This window comes from Diceros bicornis, chromosome 34 (assembly GCF_020826845.1).
Source record: "Diceros bicornis minor isolate mBicDic1 chromosome 34, mDicBic1.mat.cur, whole genome shotgun sequence".
Lineage (NCBI taxonomy): Eukaryota > Metazoa > Chordata > Mammalia > Perissodactyla > Rhinocerotidae > Diceros > Diceros bicornis.
The window spans coordinates 35,939,777-35,959,447 of record NC_080773.1 but is presented as its reverse complement, the minus strand read 5'-3'; the positions used below and the strand labels follow the sequence as shown (position 1 = coordinate 35,959,447).

Sequence of the window (19,671 nt, the reverse complement as noted above, 5' to 3'; positions counted from 1 at the left end):
GCGTTTGGACCATGGGTCGGGGCGGGAGTTCCGGCGTCGCCATGGTGGCAGTCGCTTTGACTGCTCTCGGGTCAGCCGTGGTCTGACAGCTCCAGGAGCGGGGAGTCGGGCTCGTGGTGACCACATCGAGAAGGCCCTAGGGGCGGGGTAGTCCCCACGGCACAGCGGCTGGTCTGAAGGTCGGCGGCGGCCGTGGATGACCGCCGTGCACGGGTCCCGGTTCTGTCGCCCGCCACTTAGGATCCCTGCTCCGCCCCCAGAGTCCGATGGCGGCGGCCGCGCGGAGGGAGCCGGCTCAGGTCAGTGCTCGTGCTCCGCGCCCTCCCCGCCCTCAGCCCAGCCCAGCCCTAGAGCCCCGAGTGCGGGCGCCGCTCACGGGCCTGCAGCCCAGGCCCCGGTATCCAGGACGGGGAGGCGCTCGTGGGAGGGGTCGCTATATCTGAAAACCAGTGTGATGAGATGTAGGAGAGGGTTGCAGGCAGAGGGACCATTTTGTGTAAAGTCGTGGAGGGGCGATTGATCCAGAAGCATTCGCGCCTGGAACGGCAAAGTGAGGCGTTTTACCTTCAACCTCTGGTAACCATGGAGGGTTGTGAATAGAAGATGCACATGATCTGAGTTCGACTTTCAGATTTTTCAAAGTTGCTCAGAGTTAGAACACACAGGAAAGGGGATGATAACACTGAGGCACAGGGAGGTTGAGTCCTTGTCGAAGGTCACACAGCTGTTAAGAGTCAGCACTGAGGACTGAGGCTCAGAGATAATGTAGTCATCCCAGGTCACCTGGCTCCAGGGTACAGGGAGGCCTGAGCCCATGGAACCCTTCCCTGGTTACATCCCTCTAATGACCTCTCTCTTCCCACAGATTCCCATGACTACAGACGCACTTGTGGACTGTACGCAGGTGAGTGACTGGAGGATATTCCAGGCCCTCAGTGGTGCTCACCCCACCCTTTGTCTCTGGGATTGTGTCCTGGGACTCTTCACCTGCCACTCTTCCAGTCCTTGGGCCTGGAGATCCTGAAGAAACCCCAAGCCCAGGGTGGTAAATCCAGGCTGGAGGTTGTATGGAGAGGTTCCTGTTGCTGACAGCCAATACAATGAGGTGTAAAAGGTTGCTTCAGACAGAGGTACCAGAACGTGCTAATGCTGGGAGATGAGACTGAGCTTGTTCAGGGAAGTGCAGTTCTCCTCTCTCCTGTCTCCTCAAAAAGAAAGGAGAACTGAGAACAGGTGGGAAGGTGTCAGGCCTGGAATGGCTCCAGGAGAAGTTGGGTGTCTCTTCTGGAGGTGATGGGAGAAATAGGAGGTTTGGAGCAGGGGTGGCAGTGATCTGACCCAGGTCTCATCAGGCTCTCTGTGGCTGCAGCATGGAGAACAGACTGGGGGTGTGGGGAGGCGATAGGAATAACAGGGAAGAGGTGACGGCAATACTTCAGGTGAGTGTTGGTGGTATACCAGTGTGGTGGTCCTAGAGGTGGGAGAACTGGTTGGATTCTGGATCAGTTTTTTAATTAGGGCTGCCCAGAATTTCAGATTTTGAGGATGAGGGAGAGAAAGGTAGGGGTCAGTGATGACCCCAAAGTTTTAGGATTCAGCAGCTGGAAGGATGGAAACTCCATTAACCAGGATATTAAAGTTGGTAGTAAGATTAATTTTCATTGAGGATATCAATTTTGTTTTGGGCTGTCTTAAGTCTGAGATGTTTCAGAGAACAATTAGTAGATGGCCACACAGGTCTGGAACTCTGAGGAGGAATTCAGTATGGACACATCCAAAAGTGGTCGCCAGTGTCTGCACTGGGGTATAGCTGTGGGTCACAATTAGGAGGGGGCCATGGTCATCATGGTAATGGTATTAGCAGCGCAGCAATGGGGCAGTGGGGTTAGAGTTAGGGTCTCATCCTTGGGTACCTGGGTGGGGTGGTGGGCATCACGAACACAGCTGAGGGAGAGAAGTGGCTGTGGGGAGGTTGTAGGAGAGTAGATGATCTGTCAGGTGGCCAAGGCTTCCATGGGAAGTGTAGACATGAGAGGAATGCAGAGTAATTGAGACAAGATGACAGTTGAGGGCAGCACTAGTGTTTATTCAATGCTCTGTGGGCTCACCAGGATTTTGTTGTGATCTTGCTGTGTCTTGGGTGTTTCAGTCAGGCTGGCAGTTTAGCACAGGGGCACAAGTGACCATGTGGGAGAGTCTCTGGGCCTGGGGTAGAGGACCTCTGGGGCTGGGCTTTGAATGATGATTAGACAGAGAGAGGAAGGCAGTGACTGGTGAGGGGACATCAAGTGAGCACAGGTGGAAGTAAGCCATGGGTATCTGAGAACTGCAGGTGGTTCTCGGTGGCTGAGATTGAAGCAAGGAGGAGAATTGGGCAGGGAGGCCTGCAGGGCAGGGTTTGTCCCCTCTGGCAGTTCGGATCATCGGAGGTCTGAGTAGTACTGGATCCTGTTTGAATTGACCAGCACCATCTGGATGCCATGTGCTGAGTAACAGATGGGGAGGCCAGGGAGATGCCTGTGGTGTGGACAGGAGGGTAGAAGTGGTTGCTGGCCGAGACTGAGAGAGAGGTGTGGAAGAAAGAGTGCCGTGGAGAGAGAGTGTGAACTGAAGGACCTAGGGCCGTGACGTTGAGGACATAAGGGTGAAGGGTGAGCCCACATTTGGTTGTGTCTGAGAGGCACAATCTGGGGGACTCCAGAGGAATTGCCTACAAGAGGCCATACGCCCTAGTGCCAGGCCCAGCGTTTAGATGGTTTCTCCCTGCCCACCTGCCTGTTGTTGCTGTGAGCAGGCAGGGTGGTCATGGTGCCGTGAGGAGAGGGCAGGAATCTGTGGCACCAGGGCCTGATATTTCCTCTAAGGTGGGGTCATTGGAAGGAAGGTGAGCAGGGGCTGGATGTGTGGGTGGAGGAACTTGGGGACCTAGGAGAGAAGTTGATCATGGAATAATCTGTCCCCATCATGGCAGGGCTGTGTGACCTTTGAGGACGTGGCCATTGACTTCTCCCAGGAGGAGTGGGGGCTCCTAGATGAGGCTCAGAGACGCCTGTACCATGACACAATGCTGGAGAACTTTGCACTTATAGCCTCTCTGGGTAAGGCCCTTCACCCACCCCAGTGACCTGGTTCCTATCTGTCCTCTTTTCACCCAAAGGCAGCTCTCTCCTTTCCACAGCTGGACCATGGGCTCTGCTAACTTCCTCACTTTCTCTGCATGTGTGCTGTGGGTGCCAGCGCTGAGCTGTGTGCACTGCCTTGAGCAGCTGTAAGTCCTTTTGCCCCAAGGTGCACAGGGAAGGGTCTGAGCTTCAGGAGTCTGAAAGTCAGCCTGGTGCATCTTACCTTGTTTGCGCTCTCCTTGGCGGGATGAAAGTATCCATGGCACTTTGTGTTCCAGGTTCTGATTGAGTCAGTCATGTTAATAATATTGATACTGGGTATTGGGGATGGGACCACAGCATTCAGGTTGTAGTCCATGAGGCACCCTTTAATTTTTCCAGATATCAGAACAGGCACAATTGGGCTGTAGAATGGAGAAGCAGTGAGGATAATCACCCCTTTATTTATTACATTTTATATAATAAGTTTTAATTCTTGAAGGCCCTGTTTTAACTTACATTGGGCCATATTAACTGTTTTAGCTAGGTGGTCTATAGGGTACTATTTTATTAAGCCAGTTTGTGTCAACGACTTAACGTTAATTTAAATTTATTATTCATCATGTTAGAGCATCTGTGCCCAGTATGGGATATTTTCAGGTAACGGATGCTATGACGTTGAGAAAGTTAGGAAAGGCTACAGTTCAAGTGAGGCATATATGTTTTTCTCTGTTTTATATTTAGTTACTTTCCTACGAGTATAGGGGTACAGTGTGTAAAAGTAGTGGGATCCCCAGATATAGTTTGAGCCCCACTAATGATTATGTTTATGAAGTTTGGCCATTGGTGCCTTTTAGTAAATGTTAAAGGTTATTTATTTTTTAATGTTTAAACCACTTTATTGAGGAATGATTGACATGTAAAAAGCTGTACATATTTCATATGTAAAAAGCTGTACATATTTCATATATACAACTCAGTGGATTTGGGGATAGGTATATACCCTTGAAACCATCATCACGCTCAAGGCCTAAATGTATCCATCACCTCCCAAAGTTTCCTCCCATGTCTTTATTATTATTATTATTTTTTGTGTACATGTGATAAGAATACTTAACATAAGATTTACCCTTGTAGCAAACTCTAAGTATACATCACAGTATCGTTAGCTATAGACACTGCTGTATAGCAGATCTCCAGAACTTAGGATCTTGCTAATTGAAACTTTGTACCCTTCAACCATCACTTTCCCTTTTCCCCTTTCCCCCAGCCTTGGGCAAACACCATTCTACTCTTTGCTGCTATGAGTTTGACTATTTTAGATTCCACATATAAGTGAGATCATATGGTGTTTGTTTTTCTGTGTCTGGCTTGTTTCACTTAGCATATTGCCCTCAAGGTCCATCCATGTTGTCACAAATGGCAGGATTTCCTTCTTTCTCATGGCTGAGTAGTATTCCATTGTACGTATATATGACATTTTCTTTATCCATTCAGCTATCAGTGAACATTGAGGTTTTTCTGTATCTTGGCTTTATGATAATGCTGCAGTGGCCATGAGAATGCTGGTATCTCTTGGAGAACTTGATTTAAATTTCTTTGGATAAATACCCCAAAATGGGATTGCTGGATCATATGGTAGTTCTATTTTTATTTTTGAGGAAGCTCCATACTGTTGTCCATAATGGCTGTACCAATTTACATTTCTACCAAAAGTGTACGAAGGTTCCTTTTTCTCCACATCCTTGCCTACATTTGTTATCCTTTGTTTTTTTTCTTTTAATAATAGCCATCCTAACAGGCCTGAGATGATATCTCATTTTGCTTTTGATTTGCATTTCCCTGATGATTAGTAATGTTGAGCACCTTTCCATATACCTGTTGGCCATTTGTATGTCTTTGGAGAAATGTCTATTCAGGTCCTTTGCCCATTTTTTAGTTGGATTATTTGTTTTTTTTGCTATTGAGTTGTACGAGTTCCTTATATATTTTGGCTGTTAACTCCTATCAGATAGATATACAGTTTGCAAATATTTTCTCCCATTCTGTAGCTTGTCTTTTCATTTTGTTGATTATTTCCTTTGCTGTAGAGAAGCTTTTAGTTTGATGTAGCCCCACTTGTTTATTTTTGCTTTTGTTGTCGTATCCAAAAATTCATTGCCAAGACCAATGTCAAGGAGCTTTTCCCCTAGGTTTTCTCTAGGAATTTTATGGTTTCAAGTCTTACATTTAAATTTTTAATCCACTTTGAGTTGATTTTTGTGTATGGTGTAAGATAAGGGTCAAATTTCATTCTTTTGTGTGTGGATGTCCAGTTTTCCCAGCACTGTTTATTGAACAGGCCACCATTTCCCATTTTGTATTCTTGGCCCCTTGTCAAAGATTAGTTGACCATATATTCATGGGTTTATTTCTGTGTTTTCTATTCTGTTCCATTGGTCTATGTGTCTGCTTTTATGCCAGTACCACACTGTTTGGACTACTGTAGCTTTGTAACATAATTTGAAATCAAGAAGTGTGATGCCTCTGGCTTTGTTCTTCTTGCTCAAGAATACCTTGGCTACTCGGGGTGTTTTGGGGTTCCATATGAATTTTAGGATTATTTTTTATACTTCTGAGAAAAATGCCGTTGGAATTTTTAAAAGGATTGCATTGAATCTGTAGAACGCTTTGGGTAGTATGGACATTTTAAGAATATTAATTCTTCCAATCCATGCACAGAGTATATCTTTCCATTTATTTGTGTCTTCTTTAATTTCTTTCATCAATGTTTTATAGTTTTCAGTGTACAGATCTTTCACCTCGTTGGTTAGATTTATTCCTATGTATTTTATTCTTTTTGATGCTATTGTAAAAGAGATTGTTTCTTAATTTCTTTTTTGTATAGTTTGTTGTTGGTGTATAAAAATGCAACTGATTTTTGTATGTTGATTTTGTATCCTGCAACTTCACTGAATTCATTAATTCTGACAAGTTTTGGTATAGTCATTAGAGTTTTCTGTATATAAGATTATGTTATCCACAAACAGAGATAATTTTACTTTTCCCTTTCTGGTTTGGATACCTTTTATGTCTTTTTCTTGCCAAACTACTCTGGTTGGGACTTTCAGTACTATGTTGAATAGAAGTGGGGAGAGTGGTCATCCTTGCATTGTTCCTGATCTTAGTGAAAAAGTTTTCAGCTTTCCCCATTGAGTATGATGTTGGCTGTGGGCTTGTCATATATAGCCTTTATTATATTGAGGTACCTTCCTTCTATATCTATTTGTTGAGAGTTTTTATCATGAAAGGACATTGAATTTTGTCACATGCTTTTTCTGTATCTATTGAGATGATCTTACGATTTTTATCCTTCATTCTGTTAATGTGGTGTATCACATTTATTGATTTGTGTTTGTTGAAATATCTTTGCATTCCAGTGATAAGTCACAGTTGGACATGGGGTATGATCCTTTTATTGTGCTGTTGAATTTGGTTTCATAATGTTTTGTTGAGAATTTTTGCGTCTGTGTTCATCACGGATATTCACCTGTAATTTTCTTGTGTTAGGTAGTCTTCTTATCTGGCTTTGGTATGAGAGTAATGCTGCCTTGTAAAATGATTTTGGATGTGTTCCCTCCTTTTCAGTTTTTTGGAGGAGGATTGGTATTGAATGTTCCATAGAATTCACCAGTGAAGCCATCAAATCCTAGGATTTTCTTTTTGGGGAGGTTTTTGATTACTGATTCAAAGTCCTTACTCATTATTGGTCTGTTCAGATTTTCTATTTCTTCATGATTAAGTCTTGGTAGGTTCATTGTTTCTAGGAATTTATTCATTTCTTCTAGGTTATCCAATTTGTTGGTGTGCAGTTGTTCATAGTAGTCTCTTAGGATCCTTATATTTCTGTGGTATCAGTTGTAATGTCCCCTCTTTCATTTATAATTTTATTTATTTGAGTCTTCTCTCTTTTTTTTTGCTTAGTCTAACTAAAGGTTTGTCAATTTTATCTTTTAAAAAAAAATTCTTAGTTTTGATCTTTTCTGTTTTTCTAGTCTCTATTTTATTTATTTCTGCTTTGATCTTTATTATTTCCTTCCTTTTGCTAACATTGGGCTTAATTTGTTCTTCTTCTGGTTCCCTGAGGTGTGAAGGTAGGGTGTTTATTTAAGATTTTTCTTTTTTTCTTAATGTAGATATGTATCTGCTTTAACCTTCCCTCTTAGAACTGCTTTTGCTATATTGTGTTGGTATATTGTGTTTCCATTTTCATTTTTCTCAAGATAGTTTTTGATTTCCCTTTTTTTTTTTCCTTTTTTTGTGAGGAGATCAGCCCTGTGCTAACATCTGCCAATCCTCCTCTTTTTTTGCTGAGGAAGACTGGCCCTGGGCTAACATCCGTGCCCATCTTCCTCCACTTTATATGGGACGCCGCCACAGCATGGCTTGCCAAGCAGTGCATCATTGCGTGCCTGGGATCCGAACCAGCGAACCCCGGGCCGCCACAGCGGAGCGCATGCACTTAACTGCTTGCGCCACCGGGCCGGCCCCAGTTTTTGATTTCCCTTTTGATTTCATCTTTGACTCACTGGTTGTTTAAGAATGTGTTGTTTAATTTCCACATATTTGTGAATTTTCCAGTTCTCCTGTTACTAATTTCTATTTTCATCACATTTTGGTCAGAAAAGATACTTGATATGATTTCAATTTTCTTAAATATGTTAAGACTTGTTTTGTAGCCTACCGTATGATCTGTCCTTGAGAATTTTCCCTATGCGCTTGAGTAGAGTGTGTATTCTGCTGCTGTTTGATGGAATTTTCTGTATATGTCTGTTAGGTCCATTTGGGCTATAGTGTTGTTCAAGTCCACTGTCTCCCCAGCCATCAAGGTTTTTTAAGATATCAAAATATTATATTATACAGAAAGTAAAAAAAAACACAATTAATAGTCTCACACCGTAGTCAGCATAATTTATCAGGACTTCTCTTCTTTCAGTTTGTTGGCATGGAACAGAGAATGAAGAGATACCTTTTGAGCAGAGTGTTTCTATAGAAGCTTTCTCACAGGTCAGGACTCCAAAACCAGGTCCAGCCACCCAGAAGACTCACCCCTGTGAGAAGTGTGTCCCAATCTTGAAAGACATTTTGCACTTGGCTGATCTACTTGGGCAGAAACCATACTTGGTTGGGGCATGTGCAGACCTACACCAGCTTCAGAAGCGTTCCAGTGCAGAGAAAAGGGATGTGGATAGAGCATCATTTGTAAAGAGCTGTATATTCCATGTGTCAGGGAATCCCTTCGCCTGTAGGAAGATTAGAAAGGAGTTCCTGGTCATGCTGGGGCTGCTTCAGCACCAGGACATTCCCAACAGTGAGAAGTCAAACAAAATCACCAAGCATGAGGAGGCCTTTCATGGTGGAAAAAATCATTACAAGTTGCGTGAATGTGGGAAAGCTTCCAGCCACAAACACAGTCTTGTTTATCACCCAAGAGTCTCCACTAGAAAAAGAGTTTATGAGTCTAGCAAATATGGGAAAGCCTTCTGCTGTAAGTACTCACTTGTTCAGCTCCAGAGACTCCACACTGGGGAAAGACCTTATGAGTGCAGTGAATGTGGGAAATCTTTTAGGCAAAGAGCCACCCTCATTATACACCAGAGAGTTCACACTGGAGAAAGGCCTTATAAGTGTGGTGAATGTGGGAAATCCTTTAGTCAATGCTCCAACCTTATTGAACACTGCAGAATTCACAGTGGAGAAAGGCCTTATAAGTGTAAAGAATGTAAGAAAGCCTTTGGGTGTAAATCCAATCTTGTTCGGCACCAGAGAACTCACACTGGAGAAAAGCCTTATGAGTGCAGCGAATGTGGGAAATTCTTTAGACAAAGCTTCACCCTTGTTCAACACCGGAGAATTCACACCACAGCAAGGCCTTATGTGTGTGTCCAGTGTGGGAAATCCTTTAGTCAAAGAGCCACTCTCATTAGACACCAGAGAGTTCATACTAGTGAAAGGCTTTATGAGTGCAGGGAATGTGGGAAAGCCTTTGGATCTAAATCCAAACTCGATCGGCACAACAGAAGTCACACAGGAGAAAGGCCTTATGAGTGCACTGAATGTGGGAAATCTTTCAGACAAAGCTACAGCCTTGTTGAACACCAGCGAATTCACAGTAGAACAAGGCCTTTTGAGTGTGGCCAGTGTGGGAAGTCCTTTAGCAGAAGAGCCATCTTCACTAAACACCAGAGAATTCACACTGGGGAAAGGCCTTATAAGTGTGGTGAATGTGGGAAATCCTTTAGTCGAAGCACCAGCCTTATTCAGCACTGCAGTATTCACACTGGAGCAAGGCCTTATGAGTGTGGCCAATGTGGGAAATCCTTTAGGCAAAAGTCTGTTCTCATTCAACACCAGGTAGTTCACACTGGAGAAAGGCCTTATGAATGCAGCAGATGTGGCAAATCCTTTAGCCAACGCTCCAGCCTCAATCTCCACCGAAAATTTCACACCATGGAGAAGCCCTATGAACGCAGGAAATATGGGAAATCCTTCACTCCAACATCTAACAGTTAGCACCAGAAAGTCCACACTTTAGAAAGGCCTTAGACCTGAAGGAAATGTGCTGTCTCTTTGTTCACTGTAATGGCACTAGACAGCTTTTGTGAGGGAGCCACCTGCCTGAAGTTGAACCTCATACTTCCAAACATGCAGAGGGGTGAAATTCCCCATGAGTTCCAGACATGTATGAGGCTTACAGGAGCTGCATTGCACACTGTAAACTCCCCAGGGCCCTTGCCAGAGTTACATCACTGCCAGTATCTCTGCTAGAAGCCATCTCACCTCTTCCACCTTGCACAGTGTTTCCTTGGTCACCCCAATGTGCTAAGGAAAAGCAGACTTCTGAGCTCTCTCTCCCAGTCCCTGGAGGAAATCTTGAGCAGTGTGTGCCCTTACAGTGATTTCCCTTTTCTGATTGGTTCAGAATGAATCTGACCTAGTTTGGGCCAAGAGTGGACTCTGCTGGAGGCTTGCAGGGAAGGCTTTTCTTCTTCATGGGTATTGTTGGTCACACATGACACTTGATTTTTCCAGCCTCCAAGTCATCATTGGGTAACTCTGCCTCACATTGCTCTGGTTTATGCTGTAATAAAATTCTTAATGTTTAATCTACCTTTAATCTTGGGGGTTACAGTCATTGTTTTGGGTGGGTGGAAAACAGAATTGGGCTCCATTTGTGTGAAGGGGTGGATGGCTTTTGTGGGCCCTCAACTTAATGTGTGCCTCAGCAGGGACAGTATGACAGAGAGTAGTTCTCATTCCAGTTTTGGCCTAATTTGCATTGCTTCCCAAGACCTAGGGACCAGTGCACTGCTTTGTGGTCCTAATTTGTGGCCTGGATGCCTCCATATATTGTGAGACCATAGGTCACCCTGAGGAGGGGTCACTTATTTTGGCAAGCTCCAGTGCCTTTGGGAATGGCATGAATTTCTTCTCTTGTTCCTGGAGAGTGTTACATAATGCCCAGCACTGTTGAGGGGAAGCTTTTCACCAAGTTCTACAAAGGAGCCAAGCGTCCTGATGTCCATAATTCTGTAGGCTGGTGTCACTTGTCAGACTACAGGAGCCAGGTGTGAACCATGATTGGTACTGAAATCCTGGGTGTGATTAATAGGCAGTGGAAGAGCCTGCAGCAAACCAGATGGAATGTGCCCCTTCTAAAAGTGCATCCAGTGACTATGGCTGTGAGGAGTCACAGGACCTCCAGAGCTGTGTATCTCCTGCAGCTGAAGTCATTGTTAGAGCAAGTAATCTAAAGGTTTTGTGAATTCTGGTTGTCTTTCCAGGCTGTTCACCTCAAGTCCATTGCTGTAAAGGGAGGGACATGAGGACAGAGAATGGAGGTCCTGTTGTCCAGGGATGTGGCTTTTGTGATCTAGCCAGTGGTCCTCTTGTCTCTTGTCCCAGATTGAAACAGCCTCCATTGCTCGCCAGTATTTCCTGCCCTAATTCAGGGCTGCCCTTCTCCAGGAATAAGGAGAACTAGAGTGGAGTAGGTGTAACAGTACAGTGGAGTGGGTTATTAAACCTTCTGGTTTCCAAAAAGAGTGGGAGATCCAGATTTTTTATTTTGAACTAGTTTTTAGAAACTTTATTGAGGCATAATTAACATGCAGTAACCTACACGTATTTAAGGTATACAATTTGAAAAATTTTGTCATACATATAAAACCATCATAATCATAGTAATGAGCATATCCATGATTTTCCTCATACCCTTTATAATCTCCTTGTCCTTCCTAGGCCTACAGGAGTCTAGTGATTTCCTTTTTTTAATAACAAATTAGTTTGCATTGTCTAGATTTTACATGAATCAAATCATGAAGTGTTTACTTTTTTCTGATATTTTTCACACTGCATAATTATTTTGAGATTCATCAATGTTGCTTATATGAAGAGATGACTCTTTTTATTGTTGAGCAGTGTTCTTCTCTTTGCATATGCCACTTGTTTATCCCTTCATCTGTTAATGGGCAGCTGCATTGTTTCCAGTTTGTTGCTGTTAGAAATACAGCTGCAGTGAACATGGGCATCCAGTTCTTTCTATAGATATGTGTTTTATTTCTCTTGTGCCAATTCTTCAGAGTATATGAATGTTTCAATATTTAAGAAACTGCCAAACTGTGATCTAAATTGGTTGTACCCATCCGTGTTCCCACCAACAGTATATGAGAGCTCCTGTTCCTCCACATTCTGCCAGTACTTGCTGTTATTAATTTTAGCTGTTTTAATAGGGGTGTAATGGCATCTCACTGTGGTTTTAATTGCAGTTCTCTGATGTTTCATGACCTTGGGCATTTTTTGTGTGTTTGCCACTTGTATATTTTCTTTAATGACTGTTAATGCCATTTGCTTATTTTTCAATGGATGTTGGCTGATATTTCCCTTTTTATTAATAAATAAAAAGACATGTATAACAAAGACATTTGTTGGAACTTCACTCATTCTTCAGCAGTGATGTGTCATCTTTGCTAAATGGAAGTATTGTTTTTGAATACTATATTTTCTCAATTTTTCTATGCTAGTCACAGTATAACTCCCACAGAGGCTGTATACTTTTAAGCATAATCTACATTCTCAACATATTCTCCATTACTTTCTTAAGTCTAGCCAGTCAGTAAAATAAACAAGCCCTGTTTCGTAGTGTTTGTCAGTTTCTCTAGTGTATATACTCCCATCCTGGCCAATTTTTTTTTTAAAAACATGATATCATTTATGTAAATAAAAAATACACATTTTGCAAAAATACAAATTTATAAATATCAAACAAAATTATAAATATCAAACAATTTATAATGTGTAGGGCTTGGGAGGGGAATAAGGAAAAAGGGAATAAAAAAATGAAACGAGGCAGGTCCTTCTATGGATGAGTAAAGATCATGTGTCATGAATTGAAGAGTATGATTAACTCTCCCTTCTGTACCTGAAGTCCCCCAGAAAAATAGTGTTCTAGTTTTGTTTTTAGGGTGATTCATACTCTAAGAAACACATTTATTTACTCCTGTCGGTTTCTTTTGTTTTGTTTTGTTTTTCTACTTTTTTTTTTTATTGCGGTAACATTGGTTTATAACATTGTATAAATTTCAGGTGTACATCATTATATTTCTATTTCTGCATAGATTACATCATGTTCCCATGTTCACCACCCAAATACTAATTACAATCCATCGCCACACACATGTGCCTAATGATCCCTTTCGCCCTCCTCCCTCCCCTCTTCCCCTCTGGTAACCACCAATCCAATCTGTCTCTATGTGTGTGTTTGTTGTTGTTTTTATCTAGTACCTAATGAGTGAGATCATACGGATTTGATCTTCTCCCTCTGACTTATTTCACTTAGCATAGTACCCTTAATGTCCATCCATGTTGTCACAAATGGCTGGATATCATCGTTTCTTATGTATCCTGGCCAATTTTAAGTTGCCAAAATGATGTCCCTAAACACGGAGTTGGGAAGAGACGTGCAGTAGCACAGCATTGTATTCTATTCTCACCACACTGATGCAGTGGTCACAGATAACCTCGGGAAGAGATGTAAGAGTAAGACAGAGGAAAATAATTTGGAAGTGACAACTTTTGAGTATTTACTACATTTACTTTAAAAATAGCTTTATAGAAGTATAATTGTTTTATAATAAATTGTGCATATTTAAAGTGTACAATTTGTGTTTTGATACATCCCTTAATCCCTTAATTAAATCCCTGAAACCAAAAGTTTCCTCTGCCCTTTTCAATCCATTCTTCCTGACATAAAGTTGATAGGACATATTCTACCCTTTGTAATGGATATTTTCAAATATATGCATGAAAGGAATATGTTTTTGAAGCCCCATGACCTCATCCCCAGTCCTCCATCATCATTGGTCAATTCATGCCATTCTTGTTTCATCTATTACCACGCACATCACTGAATTGTTTTACTTATATTCCCAACATCTTGTCTTTCAATACCTAATCTCTTCAGAATGCATTTCCAAGATGTAAGGGCTCTCATAATCTTAATACCTTTTCCAAACAAAATATTTGAGGTGTCATAAAATATATTGTCAGAGCTCAGGTTTTTTTAGTTTTCCCAAAAATGTGATTGTTCTTTAAGGCATCAGATCCAAAATGGATATATGACTTTTAGTCGATGTATCTGGTCAGTCTCTACTAATTTATAGATATCACTTCATTTTTTAATTCTTGGACCATTCATTTGTTGAAGTTGTTCTGTTGTTTGTCCATCAGAATTTGCCATGTTCTGGATTTGTTTTTTTTGCATCTGTCTGAAGCTGTTTCACATGCTTGACCCCCCACATTTCCTGTACACTGGATATTAATGAGATGGATGACTGAGGTCTGCTCCTGGTGGATAAATGTGTGAGAGTGACACACCTGGAAACCCACACAGTGGGACAGTGTGTTTTGCTAGCACACTGTAACTCAGCCTGGAAACAAAAGCATTTCAGTTACCATATGTTGCAGGTGTCCCCAGTAGAGTGGGAGAGTGCGGTTTGGTGCCTGCTAGTGTCACTGCAGCGTAGCCTAGAGACAAACACATATCTCAAACCCTGTGCAACAGGTATGTGAAACTGACGCCTCAACACAGCCTGCTTGTGGTATACATGTGTGTATACCACATCCACAACAGACAACAAGTGTGACATACATGGGACACCCAGCCAGCATATGCAAAGCACACGAGGGACCTGTGAGATGGGACACAGGTACCAATACACCACAGGAATGGTGGCCACACAAAAGCACCAATACAGCAGAGATTTGTGAGGCAGGCAGGTGATAAGGATGCCCCAGGGCCTGGTGTGTGGGTTGCACACACATACACAGAGACTGAATATACAAACAGACAATGGTGAGACCATGTATGAAAAGAGAACTTTGACCCACATCCTCTACATCAACCAACCTGCAATGGGGAGGACTTGGTGAATAATTGTTAGCTTCCCTAAAATCTGCCGATTAAGCCACTTCCGACTTAAGACCAACTAGAGAAAGCCAAATATGTTCCCCTAACTAATCACATAGGATGTGTTGCTGCTAGTTAGCCCGCCTCCAGCCTCACCATGCTAACAGCCTCCATCAGGGCATTCCTGAAGCTTTCTCTTTTTTCACCATCAAGTTTTCCCACTTTCCTGTCTGCCTTTGAGTCTCTGCCAAAGCAAGTGCTGGTGACTGACTCTCTTGCTATAGCAAGCTCTGAGTAAATAGCCTATAGCTTTTGCTTGTGCTCATTTGAGATGGTCTTCATTTATTTCCACAACACACACACACATATAGTCACACAGTCTCCATGTTCTGAGTGGGACAATGCAAGGACAGCATGGTTTGCAGAGAACAACGCTTCCCATCATTCTACAGGCTTGATGTGCTGATGGGGGTCAGAATAGGGAACAGGTGCACCCCTTGGCACAACTTGGAGGCTCCCAGGTCAGATGATTGAATGTGAGTGCATGGGGATAAGGGGGGATGGGGTTAGAAACCACCCAGAAGCCCAGTAGCAGAAGACTTGACTCAGAAATTGTTTCCCCAATCGGAGGCTTCTCAGCTGCAATTCCATTATGTCCAGAGGCCACATGGCCCTCCCCCTGTAGGCCGACACAGAAATCCTTCTGGAGGCCTCACTGATCCAGTGGTACCCTCTACAGCTTTCCCAGTGACTGAGCAATAGGTTCTAATCTTATGCAACAACCCAAGGCCTACTGGCGCCCTCTGACTCTCCAGGCATTGGTGACCTTAAAGGACATGACTGTGACCTTCACCTGGGAGAAATAAGGGCATTTGGACCCAGCCCGGAGGACACTGTAGCAGGATATGATGGAGAACTGTGAACTCCTGGTCTTGCTTGGTAAGACCTCACCTCTCTGCCACGTGGGCAACCCAAGGCTTCCTTCCTGATTCCACCTTTTGCTCACGTGTGGGTGGTAAGCACGGCCTCTTCAGCCTTCCTCCCTCTACCCACGGCCCCTGCTGTGTTCTGTGTTCCAGTCTGCCATCCTTTTGCCTAATCTTCCTGTGTCTGGGTCAGGAAACATTAGATAAGAAATATGCCTTCTGAACACAATCTTAACCCTAGCACCCAGCATGCTCTGTCCTCAGTTGGAGGTCCTTATTCCAGAATCCACAAGAGAGAGGCTGATTGGCTCAGCCTGGTTAAGGCAATTATCCCCAAAGCTCAGTTAGCAGGGCCATAGGTGATGGGCTGTTATCAGAAAAGGGGCTGAGTCAGGCAAACTTCCAGGTGGTATTTGCCATCAGTGCCCTCTGGGTATCTTCCTAAACAACACAATCTCAGTAAAAAGGCCCCTGGTGTTTACATGATCTTCCCTGTTTCCTGAAGCCTGGGCTACACCCCTCTGCTCAAGAGTGCCCAGAAACGTCTTTACATAGCATGGATGGACTCCCTGAGGAAAACGATCCTTTTTCCCTGCTCTTTTCCTCCTGAATATTTTCAGGAGGAAGTCTCCATTCAGCGCTTGGTTGTTGATGCCCCACTAGCTGTGGATAATTTTCCTGTTTAATAAGAGAACAGCTTTAGATTCACAGCCTTCAGCAGGCAGCCTGAGCTCGCTGGGACTTAATTTCATTGTTATGTTTTGAGGGCAGTTTTCCATGTGTGGCCAATCAAACTGATTTTCCAACTTGCCAAGGCAATGAATAATTCCCTTTTAGACTAAATCTATTTAAGGTAAATAAAAAGTGGATCCATTTAAATTGAAACCAGGAATATCAATGGCCACAGCTAATGCTTCCTGACACTGAGCACATGTCAAGCCTGTTCCAAGCACTGTTGATGGCCACTCATTTAAGCCTCATGACATCCCTATCCTCTCAATGTCAGGAAAATACAGCCAATGCAGCGAGTCCCTCACCAAGCTCAACTTACTCACTTTAGAAGCTGTTCCTCCATTGTGAGATGCCATCCTCTGCCTTCTGTGGTGGTAAAAGTCCTTTCTTTTATGAAATGTGGGTGAGAGGAGATCATAGTTGGTGTCCGTGAGATGTTCCTTTTGGACCCATCCTCTGTGTAGCCTTTCTAGTTTTAAAATTTTTTTAGCGGTTCACGAAATGCCATCTGGGAATCACCAAATCATCCCCTCTCATAGGCTCCTCCTCCCCTTAACTTTTCCCACTCATACCCCTCCTCACCTTCACGGCCGCCTTCCTCCGAGGCTGCTAGCCCCACACGGCGGCTGCATGTCATTTCCTTCCTTGTGTAGCACCCAGGAGCCCAGCTCCTGAGGCCAACTGATGGTGTCAAATTCTAGCTCTGCTGCTTATGAGCTGTGTGACCCTGCACAAGTTAATGAACCTCTTTGTGTGTCAGTTTCCTCCTTGGTAAAATGGGTAATATGGTAGCTACTTCTCAGGACTGTATTAGGGTAAATTGGTTAATGTGTGAAAAGGGCATAGGACAGCACCTGATGCTCCCTAACTATGGGTCTGTTGATGGTTATGATCCCTGCTGCAATCATCATTATCATCATTGTCATCATCATCATCATTATACCAGGACTTGGCCCCTTCTAGAGCAGTGTTGCGTAGCTTTGTGGTTATACAGCACAGACGCCAGAGATGGCCAACCTGGGTCTCCAACTTGGATCAGCTGCTCATCAGTTCCCTGCCTGTCAGCAAATAAGCTGATCTCCCTGAGCCTTGGTTTCATCCTATGGAAAATGGTGCCTGTCAGCCACCTGCTTCATGAGGAGGCTGTGAGCAAAACTCAAAATAGAATCCTTTAGTGCAACGCCTACAGGAAGAGACGCCTAACACTTGACCATGAAGACACATACCATGTAAAGAGACCAAAGCATGTGCTCACAAGGGCAGCCAGGAGCTGACTAGATGTGTGCCACAGCAGGCTGCAGACTCCAAGGGCACCCCTGCCTCTGGACTTCTGTGGGAAGCTCCTCAGTGCGGCTCCCTTGGGGACCTCATTGCTTCTTGCTCACATCAAGGTCTGGTGTGGGTCAGCGTGGAGCTCTGGACCGTGGTTATTCCAGGCCCCAGCTGCCTTCTAATGTCACCATCTAGCTTTCTGGTTGCTCTGGCATCATCCAGGTTGCATAGGGGAAATGAGAGGGGAGGGCAGAAGTCACACCCACTTGGACACAAACATCACTTCCACACACATTCCATTGACAGGAAGTAGGCATTGGGCCTCACCAGGGTGCTCAGGTCTGGGGAATGTGGTTTAGCTGTGTTCCTGAGGAGAGGAGGAAATGGGCTTGCTTTACAATCCCATGGGACATTGGGAATGCAAACTCCTCCTTCCAGAAGGTGTTTTCTAATTAACCTAATTTATTGGATCTGAAATATCCTGTGCACCATCTACTTTTAAAAAAATACTCACCCTGCTCTTGAAAAGTAGAGTGATAATCATTTCTGTGTCATTGGGTTCCTTAAGGATGTAATGAGATAATGCAGAGAAGCGCATAGTGCTGTGCTTTATTCATAAGAAATGGCTCAGCAAAAGTAAACTATTTAGTATTATCTGTGTAGTAATATTAATCATAATGAAAAACAGTAATATACATTTGCTTGTAGACTGTCTTCCTGACTCAGGAAAAAGGGATATTTCTTCCCCTTGAAATCACTATCTCTTTTATACTCTGCATCCCATCCTTTCCCACTTTTCCATTCATTTATTCATCCTCCTCTTTGTCCATCAGACTCTCAGAGGCATTTCCTTGCACTACATCTCCATTGCCTTTGTGTCCTCAAAATACTAACATGATCTTTAGCCTTGTCTATCCCACATCTGACTGCAGAGGCAGCTGGAGCCATCAAACGAATGGATTGGCTTCGTTGCCATGTTGTGGCCTCTCCCCTCGAGTCGTCCTTCAGGCTGCTCAGCCAGCCAGTGTCTGTGTCCAGCCGCAACTCAGATCCTGAGTCTGTTCCAAGTGCTCCCCCATCTCAATCCAGTGTCTCCACTTGAATGTCTCAGACCCACCGTGAGCCCATCATGAGTAACAGAAATTCATCATCTTGCCTACTACTCCAACATTCCCAATTTCAGTGAATAATCTTGCCATCCAAACAAGTTTGAAATCCAGATTCAGCCTTTGGCCATAATACTCCACACAGTGCTGAGAAATTATGCCTGCATCACATAAGCCTGCTCTGATGTCTGGGTGTCTCTCTTTTGTGATTGGTCCTAATGTTGTTAGTATTTTCTATCCTATACCAATTTGCCATGCATCTTTTATCTATTGTGTTAGCATGCAATGATGATCATTGGGTAGTTGATTATTTTATAAGCTGTTGAAACATTTATATCCTACTTCTATTGCTATTTCTGCATTTATTAGCTAGAAATCCTCTATAAAGAAGAATTTTCCATAATCTATTCTGTTACCTCAGAATACAGTCTGTATAGAAAAGAGAAGAAAGAGCTTGATGCCTTCACTCTATTTAGCAATTTTCAGAATAATTATCAAGATCATTAACATCATCCTCAAACAATAACCAAATGTTTACCTCAGGGATAAGATGCCTCCTTTGCACACATGCTCAGACTGTGATCATGGCAGCCACTGTCGTAGTAGGAAAAAGCATTTGGTAAATGGCTCTTCTTTTTGGATAAGTCTAAGATTTTAAAATGAATTGTATCTTTCGTAGTCTTTTCGGGCTGCTATAAGAAAAATACTATAGACCGGGTGGCTTATAAACAACAGAAATTTATTTCTCACGTTTCTGGAGGCTTGACATCCAAGATCAAGGCACCAGCAGATTCAGTGTCTGGTGAGAACCCATTTCCTGGTGAGAACCAGCCTTCTGGACACCATAGACAGCCTTCTCTCTGTGTCCTCACATGGTAGGAGGGGCAAGGGAACTTTCTGGGGCTTCTTTTATAAGGACATTAATTCCATTCATGAGGGCTCTGATCATCTAATCACTTACCCGGCTCCTATTACCATCATATTAGGCATTAGATTTTCAACATGTGAATTGAGGGGAACACAAGAATTGAGACCATAGCAATATCTATGTCAAGAAATTGAGTGAGAAATATTATATGGAAAAAACA

At 43.3% G+C, this 19,671-nt stretch overlaps 1 protein-coding gene across 2 annotated transcripts in view; it reads left to right on the top strand.

The window, feature by feature from the left end:
* The window catches only part of LOC131397510 (zinc finger protein 550-like), a 30,858-nt gene continuing 11,187 nt past the window's right edge, over positions 1–19,671 (top strand). The window contains exons 1-4 of one of the 2 annotated variants that reach the window (XM_058530482.1): positions 1–299; positions 866–904; positions 2,972–3,098; positions 8,077–12,052. In XM_058530482.1, coding sequence (XP_058386465.1) covers positions 267–299; positions 866–904; positions 2,972–3,098; positions 8,077–9,653 — 1,776 coding nt within the window. In that variant the 5' untranslated portion in view covers positions 1–266 and the 3' untranslated portion in view covers positions 9,654–12,052. Of the gene's footprint in view, positions 300–865; positions 905–2,971; positions 3,099–8,076; positions 12,053–19,671 lie in introns of those variants that run through there. The other variant, XM_058530483.1, reaches the window with a different exon arrangement.